Genomic DNA, 20,254 nt, shown 5'->3' with positions numbered 1-20,254 from the left:
CTCTTCTATCAGCTCTTTCCCCTCTATTCTCCATTGAATTGTAAATTCTAAATTCTTTGCTATGAAGCAGATTTGTCTTTATACCAGGATACAGTACAGAGTAGTAGTTTGGGCACCTGCTTAAGAGGTGGGAAATGAGAATTTTATTTCAATAGACTAATTGAAAGCGAGTCTCCTGCTAACTACTTGTTTTTTTTAATGAAAACATTATGCATGTTAAGGTCAGTGGGGTGTATGGATTTTTGTTAAGTGATCAGAGTCTTAAGTCTCACTTTAGTAGCCTTTTTTGTTTTTAGGGAAAATGTTATCACAGAAGTGAAGTTGGTATTGAATCATTAAAAAACATTATTTGAGGCGTATGGAATCTTGGAGATTGTAGTGATTTGTAATGGCATACAGGGGCATGAAGGGCATATTTTCAGTATTACAAACTGTCTATTATAGATCCCTAGTTCTCCCGAGACTGAAGCTCGTAAACCCACATAGTGAGAGGCAAACTCAACCCACATTTGCTGTTTTGCACATTGAAGCAGTGTAAATAGAATAGTGGTTAATTTAGATCAGAGCAGAGGTCAAGTTCGCTGTGTTTACTGTTTTTGATGATGAACTAGGCTGGAGAGTTCGCATAGTTATGGAAAAGCTGACTGTCAGAGCAGGTACAGAGCGATCCTTCCCCTAGTATATTGTCTTAGCTTCCAGAAGTCAAGTTTTACTCCAAAGCTACATCTGCACTATTGTGTTTATTATAGGTATAGAGGTGAAGCTGTTTTCTATTTAATTTGTTTGGAAACCGTGTTTCTTTTCAGCTTCCACAAGAAGTTCTAAATTTAATTACGTTAAAAAAGTAATTACTTGTTTGTTTGTTTGTTAACCTATTGATTTAACTTATTTTTGAAAAAATATTGTAAGAGGTGAAGTAAATTCGTAGTAAATTATTGAGCAAAACCTGGAGGCTAGCTCTCAGGAAGCAAAAAGTTGACATTGGGAGGCATTTGGTAATAAAATAATTTACAAAGTTATGTAAAAGATAGGTGTCTGCAGGTTTATAGACAGAAATCTTAAACTAGACTAAGTAAAACACTGTGATATGTTTTCCAAAGAACAGTCCTCCAGTGGTGGGGTGATTTTATAAGAAAGCATTTTATAAGAAAGCATTTCCAGTTTGATTGATACAGGGAGGCAGAATCACATATGGGAGGGAGAAAATAGATTTGAAAAAGTGCTTTTATTTGCAGAGAGGAGGAACTGAGAGTTCGTGAACAAGAGCCTTTCTGCTGTGCAGGCTGGCATCAATTCAGCACAGATGCACTTACACAAATAACTGCTTGCATATAATACCCCTGGTGAGGATAAAGCTTTATGTTTTCCATATTTTGCACATCTGCAAAACCTCTGCAGCTTATTAGTTTATTTGAGTGATTTTAAGTGACTTACAGCATGTCAGTGAGCTAAATCAATACTGCTATTTTTAATTTAAAGACACTGTATGTGCAGTTTCCTGCAGTATTTGGATTAAAATTTCTCAGTGCTGGAGTAAGGTCTGTACAGCTTTACTGACAGCAGAACCTCTGATCTTGTTTGTGTGTGTGCATCATTGGCATTTTGACCACTTTCTCATATAAACCTGCCAGTATAGCATTAGTCATTACAGTAATTAAAATTGTATTTGCCTGTTTGTATTAGCAATTCCACTTTTGCTAACACAAAAGGACTTTGATGGAGGTTAAAGAAAATGCTATCCTACAAGAATCTGGAACATATGAGTAACAGATGGAATTGTCTCTGTTTTTTCTCCATATTTTAAATCAAATCTATGTTCCAAGCTGAAAAATGTTGATGAGAGAGAGCTACCGTGTGCACTTTCAAAAAGAGGTGAAAAGTAAACATGTATAGGAAACATAACATGGGTGAAGGCTTCTGAGAAAGCAGCAGTTGCCAGAAAGTTGCCAGATTCATATTTTTGTAAGAAACACAAATGTCAGTCTTTACTATCTGACCCATGCTCTAGTGACTAGACTGTTATCCTGTTTTTTCTCTTTTTTTTTTTTTTTTTTCCTGTTAATACTGACAGTAGTCATAGAAATGACAGTGAATGACCAGCTACCAGGAACAGGAATTTTATCTTGACAGGGTCTTTGGATACTTCATTAGTGAATGCATTTTATATAACTAACTGCAATGCTAACATATTGAAGCCAATCAGTTAACATACAGATGATCCTGAAGACTGAGATACTGCAAATGTATTTTCAAATACGTATTTTAGCTTCCCATGAAAAAATTCCACATAGCTTTATCTAACTAAATATTGTCCCATAATTTTGAAATTAACCAAATATCTGGCATGTTTTTCATTTCTTATACAAGCTGCCAGATGGTTGCTGCTACTTAAATATTGATTTCAAGCAAATAGCATTTTCTCAGAATGGTAGAAATTGTTTCAGATGAGAAAATTTACTTAGATTTATCTATAGATATGAGATCCAATCAGATGACTGAGATAATCCACAAGAGATGAGACTACAAAATAATTAAACCTTATGTGTTTTCCAAATAAGCTGCATCTGAATGAGAATGAGTAGAGTACAGTTAGGGATGGGAAGTGTTGGGTAGAGATTGGATAGTGGTGAGCAGAGTGGAAGATTCACATGCAAGTGTAATTCCAGCTCAGGATGTAACTGTGGCTTTTTTATAGCCTTGAAGACCAGGAGGTGGTTGACCATAAGAATCAAGAAGTACCTGAGATTTTTATCTCGTGGGACGGTTGGGTTGGCAGGTTTTTGGCTTTTTCTTGCTTCTTTTTTTTTATCCTGGTATCAGGAAGACTTTAGGCAAGAAATAAACTAGGTAAAGGCATAATAAATATTAGGTCATTGTTCATTATTATATTTATAAATAAATACAGTTTATGAACTAAATAGGAATGAAATAATATTCACTTCCTGAAGACCAAAGCAAATGCTTATTTTAAAACTGTTCTTGCCTTTGAAAAGAGGGAATGCTTTTGTAGCTAATGAAGGCAGAGCAAGACAGTGAAAAACTGCAAATAATCCCAAGGAAGACATGTTTAAAATAAGTGTTTTGCTTTCTGGTCTGTTGCCAAAAGCAAGACAGAGTTTTATTCATTTGGTTACTTTTGGAAATGTATCCTGTAAGGAGGAATCTAGGATTCGAATTAATGGGAGAACATAAATGAGAATTTCTACTGATTTACTCCATTACAAAATACTTTTAAAATGCCAGACCATGCATGAGGCAGCTGGTTTTACTTACCTGTTGTTTTCTAAAAGAAAAAAAATGTTATCAAAATGAATTTCAGGCAATCAAGTTTCTTTCACTAAAACCAAACAAGTCGTCTTAAAAGCGTGGGTAAGAAGTAAATTAATTATCTAAAAAAATGTTTGCACAGAAACAAATACATTGTTTCACATGGTTTCACACTAGCTCTTTTGTTAGAATAGAATGTTCTTTCTCCTGCACTCTCATCTGAGGATTCATTTTCAGTTTGTCTTCTGTGTAGAAAAGTTATTGGTGAACAGTTGCTCATTTTACCACGTGCAGAGAAAGGACAGAATAGAGTCATAAAGAAACTGAGTAGCAGCATCTGAGTAGAATCATAATCTCAGACATGTTGGCTACTGGTGACATCAGATGGCTCACTCAAAGCAGTACTTATCCAGAAATCAGTGAAAATTTAAAAGGGTTGATGTTAATCTCTGTTATATTTGGAGGTCCATATCCACAATATGCCATGGGGGATGTACCCATGATATTGTTACTTCCTGTAGTTTATCCATACTGTTTTGATGTATTTTGTTGCTCTCTAAATCAATTATTTTTTTATGTTTTCATGCGTTCATGTTAGGTACTGGTAAGAAACCGAAAATGCAGGAATTAATAGAGGATGATGTGCACAAACAGGCAGGATTTTAAAGTTAAACCTTACAGGGTAAACTTGGGCTTATTTTGAAAGGATATGTTAAGATTAGCTTTGATTTCTTCTTACTTATCTACTTCCTTAGCCTGGCTTACTTATTCAAAATTAAAGTTGATCACAGAAATTATCAATATTATACTAAATAAAAGTGTACTTATTTTTTATTCTCTTCAAGTGAAATTTGGAAGTATCATTGAAGCTTGTGTCCGAAAGAATGTTGGGACATCAGCTGAATTTCATTTTTTTGCTCAGCTGGAAGCTAATTTCATTTTAAAAATTCCATTTTAACACAGTAATGACAGGCTCTTCCTAACTGAGTCATTCAGAATTAAACAAGAAACTAAGAACAAACCTACCTAAACCAAAAAGTTACGGTGTCCTTCTTTTTGTCCTTTTTGTCTACGTTGGCTGCATCTGTTCAGTTGGTATTTCAGCAAGTATAGTACAAACTGCTTCTCCATCAGAGGTCATTTACTCTACCTAGAGGGTTCTTTTTGCATTACTTAATGCTCCAAATTCTCCATTCAGTTTAATTTTGCAAACTCTACATCAATCCAAGCAAAATTCACTTAATTACTTTAAAATCAGGAACAAAAATGTAAAATGAAAATAATTTTGAAAGGAATAAATTGATCTCTCCTCATGCTTGATTCACATATGAAAAGTTGATAGTATGATAATTCAATTAGTTCATATTATCTCTTAATTATTTTGAAACTTTTAGTTGGAGAGCTTCACTCCTAAACAGGCCAAATAAGTTATTGTATTTAAATAGTAATACATTGATATTTAAAAGTTAGCATAAAATGGAGTCCTTTAATGGGTCAAGTATACTTTTTTGAATCCTCTGTTATTTTTGGAGCATTTATACACAGAAATGTTAGAAAACATGGTATTAATTCTGTTTTTCTCTTGCCTACAGGACAGCACAACTATTTATGTGCTGGAAGGAATGACTGCATAGTCGATAAAATTCGTAGGAAGAACTGTCCAGCGTGTCGCTTGAGGAAGTGCTGTCAAGCCGGGATGGTCCTGGGAGGTGAGCTGCTTTTCAAATCTGATTCAGAAAAGCAGGCAGTCAAGAACACTACCTGCAATCTCTTGAGTTTAAACTTTAATACTGCAAAGGAAAGAAATACATTTTAAGGTTATTTTTGGAAGAATTATCTGATATTTAAAATAATTTAAAACTCCTTTTGATTTTTCTTTAATGAGTCTGGAAATCCTGAAAAAGAAAATTCTTTCTGTAGGAATGTCTCTTTCCTATGGTGTACCCTTACACTCTTTTTCTTGCAAAGGCAGGAATTGTGTCTTTGGTGTGTATTTGTTAATAATTTTGGATCAGAGAATTTGCTCTAGGTAAAAAATAAAGAAGGAAATTGAGATTGATGCTAAAATCAAGAATTGGTACTATCTCCTCTTTTGTGCTCTCCATCATTGCTTTGAGCATACGTCAATAGAATTATATCCTTCTCTTCCACTGAAGAGGGCCAAGCAGAGGCTGCACCAGCACCATAGACTTTGCATAGTGCATGCTGGGAATTCTCATCTTTATATTAGTTCTTGCTGTAGCAGATTAACTGTTTTTTACACAACATTAATCAAAATTGAGCACTATGTCTTTGAAAACCCACAGGGAGAGAATGGTATAGGATCAGGTAGTCACATGGCAAGTTTTGCTGTGCTAACATTCAGGAATGATGTGTACTTTTTCATATTTTTTCATGAGAACTTTAGCTGTATGAAGTTTTGGACCAGCACAATGCTTCAAAATACTTGACAAAGACTGTAAGAAAATGGCTATATTAAGATGATAGAAAGAATATGTTTTCAAAGGGAATTAAAAAAAAAAAAAAGGAACAGACAAAAAACCTGTTTTCATCCTAATATCATTTATTTTAGTGTATCAGACCTCTCTCACCATTCTCTCTGCTTTTTATGTAGTGTTCTTTGTCACTGGCATTATATACTGTGCCTAAGTTCATTATCTTGCTCATCCGTGTTCATTTGTAAATTAAAATGTGTATATAGTTTTCAGGCTGATATTTTCCTTGCACATCTGTACGCTTTCAGCTCCTGTAGTATTGTATGGAGTTGGAGTATTCTGCGTATTCTATGTCATTCTTGTAGTTTATACATTTATCAGTGATATAAATCAGCAGTTCCCAACCAGTGATCAGCTGTTGCTGGCCCTTGGTACTTCATCTTCTGCAAGCGACGGTGCTGCAGCTCCTGGGAGCAGCCAGCGGGATGAGAGGAGGGGAGGCGATGCTGCAGTTTGGGCTGTGTTCTGTGCCCCTCAGCCTCCCTAGACCTTTGAGTCGTCTTCTCCAAACTGCATCCCTCTCACCCCACACCACTGGAGACAGACTAATGAAAGCCATCAATCTAATCAAGGTTCCGGTTTCTCACTCCCTCCTGCACCTTGGTCAGTCAGTGTTGCCTCTCAGTGAAAAATAATGGAGCTGACAAGCATGTTGGTGGCACCAGACGGAGGAAGAGGGATGAGACAGAGAGAACCAGTGTTTCAGAGCTGGGGTGGGAGTGCATCAGAGAAACAGTATTACTAGAAAGGCAGACTTTTCACCCTGGACATGAAGCATTGTTTGCCAGGTGACAGAAGAGTCCCTCAGGTTTGGGAAAAGGGAAAGGCAGGGGTCCAAAGTGGGCTGTGGAAAATGCGTGGTAAGAATGGGGACTTGGGAAGGAGGACGTGGCAGATAGAATGCCTGTCTTTTAAGGTTTGAAACAACTTGTAAAGTTGTCTTTTAATGTTTCAGCAACTTGATCTATAAAAGATATCCCTGCCCATGGCAGGGGAGTTGGACTAGATGATCTTTAAAGGTCCCTTCTGACCCAAGTCATTCTATGGTTATAACTGGTGTAAATTAATACAGGTAAAAATGCATTCCAGGCTGTGAGTTTTGCACAGCCAAGAGTCTGATGATGATCTAATCAGGATTTTTGTGTATGATAGCCTGGACAACACCAATAACTAAACCCCAAGCATTTTAACATCACAGGCAGCACTGCTTCAACAAGAAGAAGGGTGTGTGATGACTCACTAGCATAATCTACTTGTTGTGTTTCAGCATTGTTCTGCATCGTAATTCTACACAGGAAGAGCAGCCAGGAAGTCTGACTTTGTTCTACATTTTGCATGCATTTAGGGATGGTAGTTTTTCTACTGCTTTTTAATACATACATTTTACTCTGGGTGGAGGTACTTAAAATGAAAAAAGGTGGATGCTTTTGCTAGCAATGTCTCTATTAGTTTGTCCTCATACAAGGATGTTAGGTCCTCATACTTGATACCAAAACCTGAGGATAAAGGTGCTCTGACTCTTAGTTCTTTACCATTGGGTATGAAGAGTAAAAACTTAGTCTTTCTCTTTGCATCACCTTTTCTTCTCAACCATTACTAAGCAAGTATGAATAGTTTCTTTGTACCTACTGCTAAGTCGTTCTGTCTAGCCAGTTCATTACATTGTCTAGCCCATTTCTAAACATACCTAATCAAAGCTGTCTTCCATTTTTGGGGGTGACTGGTGTTCTTCTGGAAAGAAGAACTTTCTGGAACTTTCAGGAAAGAAGAACTTTGCTTCTTTGGCAGCAAAAAGAAGAACAGAGAAGAGAACAGAGGGGCAATGGAAAAAAAGGGAATATCGAATGGAACCAGGACTGTGGCATCTCTAGGTTTTTCTCAGCTGCATGATGTTGAGTGTAGTACTTCGGGTCCTCTTAGTGATGTCAGCAGTTCTGAGGGAATTAGGAAGCTAATTATTCAATACAAATTGAAATTAAGTGCTAAATGCTGAAAATAGAACAAAAGACAAATGTAGGAAAAAAAATGTGGAAAACAAGAGTCAGATTATGTTATTTGTTAATGAGGGTTTAATATTCAAACCAACAAAAAGACTCAAGATAGACTGTTTAACCATAATGCTCTTTCTACTGTTACTCTCATCTTCCTTACTATCGCTCTTCTGCCATTTCCTATACTTCCTTTATTGTATCACATGAGCAATATTTCCTACCCATGACTTGCTGTGCTGATCAACACAGTATGATTCACATATAGGATCCTACTGAGCTTAGATAATTTTCCCCAGGATGCAAGAATCCATAGGCAAATTTCCAGTTCATGGAACAAATTGCATATTTTTATGCAATTGGATATTTTTAACAAATCTGAATTTTAAATGCTTTAAATCTTTTCGTATGTTTACAGCCTATTATATTTTAAGATGTTTTGTGCGTTTTCTGATTTCTGCCATTCAGAACTTACATAGATACACTTACGTTCTTTTGATCTTGCTCCATAGTTTCTTCGTGCTAGCCTTCAGTTACTAAACGCAGACTTCCAATGTTGCTTAATCGAGGTGAAAAGGACTAAGATTTTCCAGGATGTTAACTACGAGATTCTAAAGATTCTTTTTACAGTAATTAAATTAAACTTACTGCTGGGAGAAGTACACTTATCTTCCACTGAATGTTACGGGTTGGCAACCATATAGATCATAACATAATATTACATGGACAATAGTTCCGTTTTCTGAATCTCATTTCAAAGCAATTAAATGAACCTGAATTGCTGTAAAATTAATTGTAGTCAGTTGTTAGTAAATTATAGAATAGCAACAAATAGCTTTAGTAACCAATTTAACTATATGGACTGCTTCTTATTTCTTAATATGCTGAAGGAAAATATCAATGAAAGCATATCTTTTGTAATTCCTTAATTGTCATTCTCTGTGGGAGTGTTACTTGACTTTGGATTTTATCATCTCATAACTGGAACATTAATCTATCCCCTTTCTGTTTTTCTACCTAATAGGATAGCGCTTTTTTTTTTTCTCCTATCAGTGAATCTAATTTCCCAGGCTGTCTATCAAAGATTTCTTGTTCACCTGTATTGCTAAATTATCACTTTCTTAATTGTTCCAGTCATCTTTCAGTCCGTGTTGCAATGATTACATGCAGACAAATTTGAATTAATTTTCCAGGTAATATTTTCTGTGGTAGCATCAAAGGGTTTATTGAAACCAAGATGTATTACTTCTGCATTGCTGCTTTGTTCCTTTATTTTGTATACACCCTCCTAAGGTGTACACAGCTTGTTCTCCCACACAAAACGTAAGAGCATAGTGACCTTAAAATCAGAGCCATAGTGTTCTGTCAAGAATAATAAATCATTGACATCCTCATTGCAGGGTATGGAGAAGGACAGTCAGATGTTAGGCTTTTATTAGAAACCCAACCATTTTAATAAGAAATGCCTACTATCAGTAATGTCTGATTTAAGTATGGTTCTGGATACCTAGCTAAAAGAATATTAAAATACAGAATTGTGTATTAAGGATAAAATCTTATTTGATTATGAGATTAATTCAATTTTATTTTTAAAATTTCTTTATGTTTTCTAGGTACATGCAGTACACATGCACTATGCAAGTACTATTTAGAGTGATCAAGGGTAAGGGAACTGTGCATACTAGGAAACTGCTCGAGTGGCGGGCTATCTTAAATTAATGGAAGTGTTATAGAGAAAAGGTGTGCTGTCTAAATATGCACATATGTGTTTTAATTTTAAGATAAATGTTTTTCAGAGTGGATTAATATTCTTTATGCATTTTAAGAATAGGTGGAGACATTTGTTTATCTTACAGCAGGAAATTATCTGTATATTTTTGTAAGCAGCAGTTGAAAAGCTAAGGTACTATCTAATCTCTGTTGTTTTCCGTATGCCCTTATGAGTTTGCATTAATTTGACATGGTCTCCTTGTGGTTGATGGGAAAGTCTACTCTGAGTTATTAGTAGTCACCTCTCCAGTAGATAGGTAACGAGTTACTTTACTGGTAGCTGTTAAGGAACATAATTAGAAATAAACATATAAGCAATTCTGCAAGCCAGTGTGACATCAATTCTGGTACATTTAATCACTTGGAAACATGGGTACTTATTAACTACTAACATTTCCGTGAGATAAGCAGTCTGTTTGGTTTCTTTCTTTACTTGTTCTCTGAACTGTAAAAGTATCTGAAGCTATTATTTCAGAAAATACCTGAAATCATTATTTATGAACTATCAAATCCATTGTTCCTTCTGTTTTGCTTCGTGACTAAACAATAGTTAGTGGGAAATTCCCAGCATTTTTAGGACTATGTATAGCTCTGTTATGATAGGAATTGGCCCTAAGTCTCTTTTCATAATATATTGTCTATTCTTTCGTTTGGTTTTTTTTTTGGTTCAGCTGTAACATAAGGTGTAAGCTTCTGTTTAATTCTTTACTAACAAGTCACTAATCAAAAATATTTGTATTCTTACCACAATTGATAAAACGAGCATAAGATTTTTTGAGTACTTGATACTAATTAAGCTCCCAGTTAAGTTAGTGTGAGAATGACTCCTGAATTCACTGGATAAGTATAACTGAAGACTCCATCACTCATGTGTTTCTTGAAATTTTGTTTAGTATACTCTCTTTGGATTTTATACGACTGTCTTAATTTCAGTTGAAGTTTTGCATTTTTTGTACAAATTACTTTTTTGTGTGTGGAATGCATAAACATGCATATCTATGACAGAATAACACAAATTATTATTTTTTTTAAAGCCCATTTTTGCTTCTTAGATTGTGTTCATCTGCTCAATCTTGTCTAGTTCACAAACAAGAGGATTGATTCTGCTTCCAGTTATACCAGTGTACCTCAAGAATCATTAATTTAAGTAATAGAATTTGTTCTGTTTAAAATAAAATTATGTAAGAAATCTTTAAATGTTTGATGTATTAATTTTGATTGAAGTTATGCTACCTGTTTACCAATGAATGTTTTGAAAAGGTCAATTTAATTCTCTGAAGTGTACATCCTAGATCTTCCAAAATGGAGACACTGGATTTTCCTAAAATTTGCTACCTTGTATGGTACAGGAGCATCTGAAGAAAATGGAATAGACATGTTCCTAAGCCATTTTTGTTGAGCCTTTCTATTTTAGTGTGTAGTTTGGAAGGCTGGAGCTTTCCAAGGAGGAAGGTGATAGATAAGTCTGACTATGCTGTAGTAAATAGCTGCGAATGAATTCAGAGCACATGATGAAGCTCAGGTGCGGTTCCCTACCCCAGTGTCCAAGGGCCTCTTTGGTGCTCTGTTTGCATTCTGACAGCGCAACACTACTTTTAACTAAAATAAAGTCAGTAAAAGATGGAGAGGTCTTTGTCCCCTTCCTTTGGGATGCGATAAGTTCCCCTGTCTAACCTTTCACTTGTAAATAAAAGTACAGTTTTTCAAAAGGCAATCTGATATGCATGTTATAAACTGGATTTTAATAAAACCACATGGATGCCTACTATTAGGCTTCTATTACCTTTCACCTCCTGTACTTTTAGAGTGCTTTTTGCATATTGCCATTTCATAACGCAGTTTCTCAGTGGTTCAGCAGTTTGCTCAGCGTGGATTTTCTTTTCATCCAGTGAAATTTGGTGCATCTAATTTCCTACTATTGTTAAAGGATGCTACACCTCAACAAGGGAAAATATGCACGTGATTTCTGTTGGGTTTTTTTTGAGGAAATCCTTCCCCATCCTTATTATTTCCTTTAAGGCTGAAACTGTAAACTTTCTATGTTTCCTCGTTAGCAAAATGGTTTACCTTTTCTTTTGTGTGTGTGTGTGTGTATGTGCCATCACTAAACTTGTTTTGCAGAACTAATGATCTAACAGTGTTCTCATCACCTTTGAGAGTCTGTTTAAAGTGAATGTGTTCCATGCAGTCACCTCTAGACGGATTTCTCTGTTTTTATTACAACAAATAATATGTCAATATGTAACTAAGGGTTACTGTCTTTGAACCCCTGAGGTTTGATTTGCTAGGTCTGTATGTTGCACTGCCAGACTGTTGCCATGAAAGAAGTTTGCAGAGTTGCATCCTAGAGCTCTGTATGTTTGCACAGCCACAGCAAATCACAGAATCACAAAACATTAGATGTAGTACTTGTGCTTATTTTGGAAAAGCATTTCAAGTATTTTTTTTTTTTAGTTAGTGTTCTTCATACCATTGCAGTATGGAAATAAGAATTTAAAATACTGAGAAAGATAAATTATCCTTTAGAAAGTGAAGAGTTTTGTAAGTGTTGACATTTGGTTTTACAGTATTTCCGGCTTTTCACTCATCGCCTGAACTCTGTTTTCTTTCTAGTAAACAGAAGGAAAACTTTACATTATAGATCAAAAATAGAATTAAGCTGTGAGACTGAAAAATGCCTTTATGGAACTGGAGGAGGAGAATTTCTATCTGTAGTAATTAATTACTAGCATCTTGTTTCTGAATATTAGGGAGAAAAAATAAACAATTTCCTTAATTACCATTGAATAGAAACTGAACTGTAGAGCCAGCTGGCTCAGCTGTCGGTACTGTCTGGTTCAGTGGGAACTGAACCAGAAAACACTTTGAGGTTACTGTAACCTAGGATTCATGGCAATAATTTTAATGGGTGGGTTCCATTCATCTCTTAGTGAAGGGAGGAGGATATGGAGGGAGAAACTCTTAAAAAATTTCCATGATTATTAATTATATAAATAGTCAAAAAAAAGGACCACTTATTCAGAAGGCAGTTCTAATTTCCTTGTATAGAAGAAAAGTGTAATTCAGTGCTAATGTAAAATATTAGTGTTTCTGGTTAATTCTTTTTAACAGATCAACAATTTTCTTTTTCAGGTCGAAAATTCAAAAAGTTTAACAAAATTAAGGTTGTGAGAACATTAGATGTCGCACTCCAGCAGCCAGCAACCCTTCAAGATGAAAGCCAGTCTCTAACCCAAAGGCTGTCCTTTTCTCCAAATCAAGAAATACAGTTTGTTCCCCCAATGATAAGTGTTCTACGAGGCATTGAGCCTGAAGTTGTCTATGCTGGTTATGACAATACAAAACCCGAAACACCAAGTTCCTTGCTGACCAGTCTAAACCATCTTTGTGAGAGGCAACTTCTTTGTGTAGTGAAATGGTCTAAATTGCTACCAGGTAATAACACTTCTTGTGTGTAGTGAATTAGTTAAGCAAATACGTCACAGGATGAGCAGTCAAAAGAGAATATTATTGTCTGCCTGTTAATTAGTTCTTAACAAATTCTAAAACGATTGAGCTTCCACTTAATCAGATAATATATGCAGGAATCAAATACATTTGAATAGGAGGGCACTCTTGAAGGAATGCATCTGAATGTTTAAACTCACTCCAAAATTACCCAGAAACCCAGAGTTCCTGCATATAATTGTTATAGCAGCTGTTCCCCACTAACCCCTCAAATCTATTTTTCAGTCTTTTAGTATAAAGAAGTGTTTCTATTTCTGCATATTCTTTATTCTTATGAAACTGAATTTTTTGAAAGCAACAAATTGTAATAAATAGCACCAGTTAGGACTAAGCAGCTCACAAATAGACTGGTAACTGAATTTACAAAGAATCAAGACCGGGTTCCAAAAAAAGTCCATGTCATGTATGCATATCCTGTATATGTATATAACTGTATGGTTATAGGGGCCTGATCCTGGGATATATAAAAATCAGTATACTGACAAGAAAGCCTGGAAATACAGTTTCATGTGAGCTCAGTTTGACACTTCACCGCTGCAGGAAAGGGTAGTCCCTGTCACTGCCCTTCCCCATTGCAGCTTGTGCTGTCAGACCTCTTGTTTTACCCTCTAGTTTTCTGATGGCTTCATGAGCTGAACCAGTTCACTGAGAGGTGGCATGAATGCCAGAACTTGCTTGAAGGAAGTAACAGGACAGGTAATGAAGAGCAGGACTGCTGCTTTCAGTGGCAGGAAGCTGATAGATTGATTCAGATACTTCATAGCAATCTCTGAAGTTCAGAGAGCTAAAGTTATCAAAGGCAAACACACAAATGAATACCCTTCAGTTAAGTGCAAGAAAGATATTAATATGTGGATGTTTATTTTATTACATCTGTATCTCTTGTTAAGAACACTGAAGTCCAAGCTATCTCTATTAAATAAGAGTTAGTTACAGTGATCATGTTACAAACTGCCAAAGGAAAATGAAATCCATTCCTACTTACTGAAATAGTCACTTCTGTCTGCTAAAATTAATTTTGGCTTGATTATTCAAAATATTGGATCAGAACAAGAAGGCAAGAGGTTAACTACCAAGGTGAGATAGTCAGTTATTACACAAGCTTCACAAACTTTTGAGAGCTTCATCCCCAAAAGCACTTGTTTTTCTAGGTGTTCTTAGTTTCATAGCTCAAAGTTGTAATCTCAGAATACCTCCTCAACTGTTGTCTAAATTAGAATTATTAAATATTTTAACTTTTAATTTCATTTTCAGGATTTCGGAATTTACATATCGATGATCAGATAACCCTCATCCAGTATTCCTGGATGAGTCTAATGGTTTTTGCGATGGGATGGAGATCATACAAACATGTCAGTGGTCAGATGTTATATTTTGCACCAGATCTGATTCTAAATGAGTAAGTAGACTTTGCTGTTGCATAATATAAATGACATTTTGAACTTAGTTTTGTCAATGAGAACATGTCTTCATTGAGGCCAAGGTTTCATTCATTACTTGTTCTTTTCAAAATTAACAGCAGATGAAAGTCCTTTGATTATGTTAAAATTCAGTAACTGTGGGAAAGGTTTATTATGTTGACATAGCCAAACAAAAAGAGTTTAAATAATACTTTTCTTCACTAAGAAAAAAAAATGCTATCAGAAGATTTACCTGAATTCATCTGAATAAGATGTGAGTTTATGTTTAACAAATGGAATTAAGTGGGATTTTCTTTTGTCATTGTTTGGGTGGGTTTTGTCAACTGTATGTAGGCTAGGATACTCAGTTTTGACACTTTCTGATAGAACTCTGCTTTTCCAAAATACATTTCTTATCTGAAAATTGTAATAATTTAGCAAGAAGAAATTTTAATATCAAGGATAAAATATATGAGACTGCTCTTTTCTGTTTTGAGGGGGAGTTGTTGGCTTAGTTTTTCCTTCACTGTGCCAATGCATTCAGATAATCTTCATTTCAGTCTTTGTTAGTTTTTCAGTTCTGCAAATTAGTATTATCAAACCTGTAATTTTAGGTAGTTTGGGTATAATACACGTGAGGTTTCCAGGAACAGTAAAACATAATTTCATCTCCCTAATTATTTTTCCTGAATACATTTTTCTTAGTTATTTTTCCTCTAAATCCTAAAAGAACTGCTATGAAGTGAGGTGAAAGTTAAACATGTTTTCTTGTACAATATACCTGTTTAAGGATCAAGAGGTGGATTTACAGATGATCCATCCACCTGAATTTAAAATCTATAGACATGCAGGTTCTTTCCAGTGAAGTTCTTCATACAGAATATTCAGTGGAACTGACCCTGTAAGTCCTGACCTTTCCTCTTCCAAATGACTTTAGATCACTGTGAGGTGACAGAGTAATAAATTCTTTCCTCTCCCATGCGTATTAATTATGCTATACAATTTGAAATACTTTGAAGGGATGAGATTGAGAGAACTTCTGACTGTATTCTGTGCCAGCACAGTCTGTGATTTTTCTCATGCTTACATTCAGGAGAAACACAGAGTGAAATGGCTTTAGGCATTAATGTCGTGTCATGGGGTATTGCCCTGCGTGTGGAGCACTGCTGCCACCTTGTGAAGACTTTGTTCGAGGCTAATGTTGAGATTTGTGTACCCTGATTATAAGCCCTCAGAGACAGCTGCTTGTTTGTCGCTCAAGACCATCTACATTGAGAAGGAGGTGGGCTGACAACATGCCCTTCTCTTGGTTGTAGAACCAAGAACATCAGGGTCACATTAGAAGCATTATAAACAAAGGTTTAGACATCGAAAGTAAGTGGTAAACTGACTCATAGCTGCAACTATTTATCACAGTATCACAGTATGTTTGGGATTGGAAGGGACCTCAAAAGATCATCTAGTCCAATCCCCCTGCTGGAGCAGGAACACCCAGATGAGGTTACACAGGAAGGTGTCCAGGTGGGTTTTGAATGTCTCCAGAGAAGGAGACTCCACAACCTCCCTGGGCAGCCTGTTCCAGTGTCTGTCACCCTCACTGAGAAGAAGTTTTTTCTCAAATTTAAGCGGAACCTCTTGTGTTCCAGCTTGATCCCATTACCCCTTGTCCTATCATTGTTTGCCACCGAGAAGAGCCTAGCTCCATCCTCATGGCACTCACCCTTTATATATTTATAAACATTAATGAGGTCTCCCTTTAGTCTCCTCTTCTCCAAACTAAAGAGACCCAGCTCCCTCAGCCTTTCTTCATAAGGGAGATGCTCCACTCCCTTAATCATCTTCGTTGCCCTACGCTGGACCCTCTCCAGCAGTTCCCTGTCCTTCTTGAACTGAGGGGCCCAGAACTGGACACAATATTCCAGGTGTGGTCTCACCAGGGCGGAGTAGAGGGGAAGGAGGACCTCTCTGGACCTACTAACCACCCCCCTTCTAATACACCCCAGGATGCCATTGGCCTTCCTGGCCACAAGGGCACAGTGCTGGCTCATGGTCATCCTGTTGTCCACCAGGACCCCCAGGTCCCTTTCCCCTACACTGCTCTCTAATATGTAATTTCCCAACCTATACTGGAACCTGGGGTTGTTCCTGCCCAGATGCAGGACTCTACACTTTCCCTTGTTAAATTTCATTAGGTTATTTATTGGGAAATAAATTCGCTTTTAGATCAGTGAAACGTAAGCAACTTCCCTGTCTATGACGATGTTTAAGATTGTACTTTCCCAATCACTTTAAGCAAAGGTAACTGCCGAACACAGCCAAAAAAGTCAACTCCACCTGCCTCCCTGCCCTGGTCATGTATCTCCATGATTTCACTTAACAGCTCAAACACTATCTGGTTCCACTGTCGAACAGATAAGGAAATGATGTGCTTGAGAAATACCACAGAAAAAGCCATCAATTAGTAGCTGAGGATGATCCCTGACCTGACTCACCATGTGGACATGCAGGCACTGATGCCAGAATTAGTATTAAAACCATACGAGGATTTACTGTTGCTTATACCTTGCAGTGTCTGAAAACATGACTAAGAACAGCATTTAAGCATACCCTGAAAGAGACTACCAGAAAGCAATAAGAAGGGAGATTTAAAGTAGCTAGCGAAGTAGCCTTTGCTTTCAGACATAACAGATTAAATTTCTGTGTTTAAGTAATTTAAAGGCTGATGTGAGACATCTGATGTTGAACAAAGCTGAAATAATTTTCATTTGAGATAAGAATAACATTTTATAGGATAGAAGAAAAAAGTGCATTGAGAAAAGTCTTTTATTAATGGAAAATATCTTCTGTTTTCATTGTTGATGGTAGTATCTGCAGTCATGTTAAATCACTGATCTGAACTTCGTTGGGGGGATGGGCAAATTTTAATCCTGTCTTTGTTGTACCGAATTCGTCTGAATCAGGATGCATTTTTGTAAAATTAGCCAAAGTTACTGGGTCTTCAAGTTAATGTATAATGAATTCAGTTTCCTTTACAAACTTTAAAATGCTATAATTGCAGTAATTCCAGTTGAAAACTGCCTTCCCAATAAGTATACGCAATAAAATATACTCAGTATACCAAAATCTCAAAGAGAAAAGTAAGTTTGAAGTGCTGCAAAAAACTAAACAGTTTGTGTTTCCTTGTGTGATTTGAAATCTTTTCAGAGAATGTAAAATGTTATTAAACTCGAAAAAAAGAGGTACTTCACATTAATTATTAGGATGTTTTTAATTAATAAAAAGCCTTTTTTGATGATTATCATTCAGCTTTGATAATCTCCAAGGTTTGTGGGTTTTGTTGTGGTTGGTTGGTTGGTTGGTTGGTTTGGGGTTTTAGGTTTTGTTTGTTGGTTTGGGTTTTTTTCTCGGCAGCAGTAACAGATTAAACGTCCAAAATAACAGCACATTCATTAGGATTAAAAAACTAGACAAAACAGTCAGAAGATTGTTTGTGTGTGTGACCGCTTTACTTTCTGTAACGTAGTAATTAAAATGCTACCAAGACATTTCCTTCAAGCAATTAGTACCAGAGCCATTCCTTTTCCTTATTTTCATGTTTTGTTTTGTTTTTTTACCTTTTCTGGGTGTAAGACAGAGGATGAAAGAATCATCGTTCTATTCCCTGTGCCTGTCCATGTGGCAACTCCCCCAGGAATTTGTCAGACTTCAAGTCAGCCAAGAAGAGTTCCTGTGTATGAAAGCACTGTTACTTCTCAACACAAGTAGGTTCTTTTAGTTCTTTGTAACATACCATTAACAAAAGCATTTTGAAACCTGTTGTTTAAATTGACAATTGCTAGGCTATCTGGCTTAACGAATGGGAACTTCTATAGAAGAAATGTTAGCATTCCAAGATCTAAAAATATTTTTTCTAGTGTTTATAAGGAACAAATAATTTACAATTCTTAGTTGGTTTTATTCTGTATAAAGGCACTGGCAAAATGTTGGATCCCTTTTAAAATATAGCTATACTGCATAACACATTTTAAAATCAAGTGTGCAGAATTTCTGCCTGGAAGCTCTTCAGCTTAAATGACTCTACACAGATTAAAAAACTCTTACAAGCATTAAAAATATATTTTAAAATATTTAATAAATTGTCAGGACCGAGGGCTTTATCTTGGCCAAGAACTTAAGGCATGCTTATTCAAAAGAATTGGGGAGGTGCACATGGCAAACAATACTAACATTTATTCAGCTTTTTGTAGTTGTAAATAGGCCAAGTTTAGCACAGATGTAAACAAATGAAAATGCTTTTCTTTGGTTTGTGGTCACTTTTAATCATACGTATCTTTTAAAGAATCCAGGATACAGCTGCATTTCACTTTAAATGGGAAATGTGGCAGTTGATGAAGTTATTTTCCAAAACTAAAATACAAAATTGTACGTCTGCTCAGGCCATAATTGTTAGTTATGAATCCCCAAATAGAAAGTTTTAAAATAGTACAGGTACCACTAGAAATGAGAATAAGCAGCTCAGAGAAATATAGTTGGAAGAATGTTGAAGTTTGGTTCTCTACACACTTAGAGTCAGAGAAGAGATGTGGAAATCCTCCATAACCAGCTTGCTGGTTGTACAAAGTTTCAGTAAAAGATAATGACCTGAATTTTATTCCTTCTTAAGCTGTACTTAGCCAGTGTTTGCATAAGCTCCTGCTTAAAAAAAAAACAGATCATAAGCAGTAAAGATTAAATTTACCTCATATGAACATTAAAACTACTGAAATAGTAGCAAAATACCATACACTCTGCTGAAATTGCTTTGTTAGAATTCAAGTGTATTCATATTTTAAATTTTTTCACCTTGTTTTCATCACAAAATGAATTCCTTTGTCTATCTGAATCTTAGAGGGAAGTTCTAAATGTCTGTGAAATTTAGATACATTTATATTTTATATATTTTGTACATATATATTTATGTGTGTATATATATATTCTGTGTGTGTATATTCTGTATATATATTCTGCCTCTCCATTCCTGTCCCACAAAGTTCAAATCAAATTTAAGAAACATTGCAATGGTCCAATCCCTCTCATTCAGGAGTACATCAGTTTAACAGTATTTATCCAGCTACTATTCTTTATCAACTGCATTGCCCTCAGAAACTCATTTTTAAGATTATATGTTTATATACATGCAAGAAATTTTTTTTTTTTAAAAAAAACAAGTTCTTCTAGCTGTGCTGATGAGTATTGCTTTTTGTTTTCCCCTGCACTTATAATCTTATAGGAAAAAACAATTTGTCAGATCTTTGGGAAAAGGAGAACATATAACCATTGTTGCTGAGACATTTAGTAGACATTTGCTACTGTAAAAATATAATTTCACAAAACTGTTTTCAAAAAACCATATAACCTCTATTTTGATATAAGTTGTTTTTTAAGAGTACTTCTATTTTAGTCACGGTATTCACCATAATCTTCAAATGTGCAAGTACGGCCATTTTGAGCTTTCGTATACTAAGAGTAAATCAAGTCCCAACTTCTAGTCTGTCATTCTGTCTCATGTTTGATTTATTGTTTAGATGAACTGGTTTTTACTTTTTATATAATTTTGAGGAAACAATAATTAAACATAACTAAATGTCAGTCTCAATAAATTTCTGATTCTGAATAGAAACCTCAGCCTAAGTTTTAACACTATTTTTGATTTTACAGCTTTTCCATTGAGTTTGCTATGCCTTTGACTATTTTTATTTATACTGTACTTTGACAGTTTTAAAGCTGTTTTGAAAACAGAATTAGTCTTTGCAAAAAGTCCAACATTTTTATTTTCTGCAATTCTTTC

The 20,254-nt window shown here is 35.6% G+C and overlaps 1 protein-coding gene across 2 annotated transcripts in view; it reads left to right on the top strand.

Moving 5' to 3' along the window:
- The window catches only part of PGR (progesterone receptor), a 37,956-nt gene that overhangs the window by 9,818 nt on the left and 7,884 nt on the right, over positions 1-20,254 (top strand). For both annotated transcript variants that reach the window (XM_065044292.1, XM_065044371.1), the window contains 4 exons: positions 4,860-4,976; positions 12,653-12,955; positions 14,282-14,426; positions 18,058-18,188. In XM_065044292.1, coding sequence (XP_064900364.1) covers positions 4,860-4,976; positions 12,653-12,955; positions 14,282-14,426; positions 18,058-18,188 — 696 coding nt within the window. The remainder of the gene's footprint in view (positions 1-4,859; positions 4,977-12,652; positions 12,956-14,281; positions 14,427-18,057; positions 18,189-20,254) is intronic.

Source organism: Columba livia, chromosome 1, assembly GCF_036013475.1.
Source record: "Columba livia isolate bColLiv1 breed racing homer chromosome 1, bColLiv1.pat.W.v2, whole genome shotgun sequence".
NCBI lineage: Eukaryota > Metazoa > Chordata > Aves > Columbiformes > Columbidae > Columba > Columba livia.
Note: the sequence above shows the minus strand (reverse complement) of the source record. Positions and strands in the feature narration are given on the sequence as shown.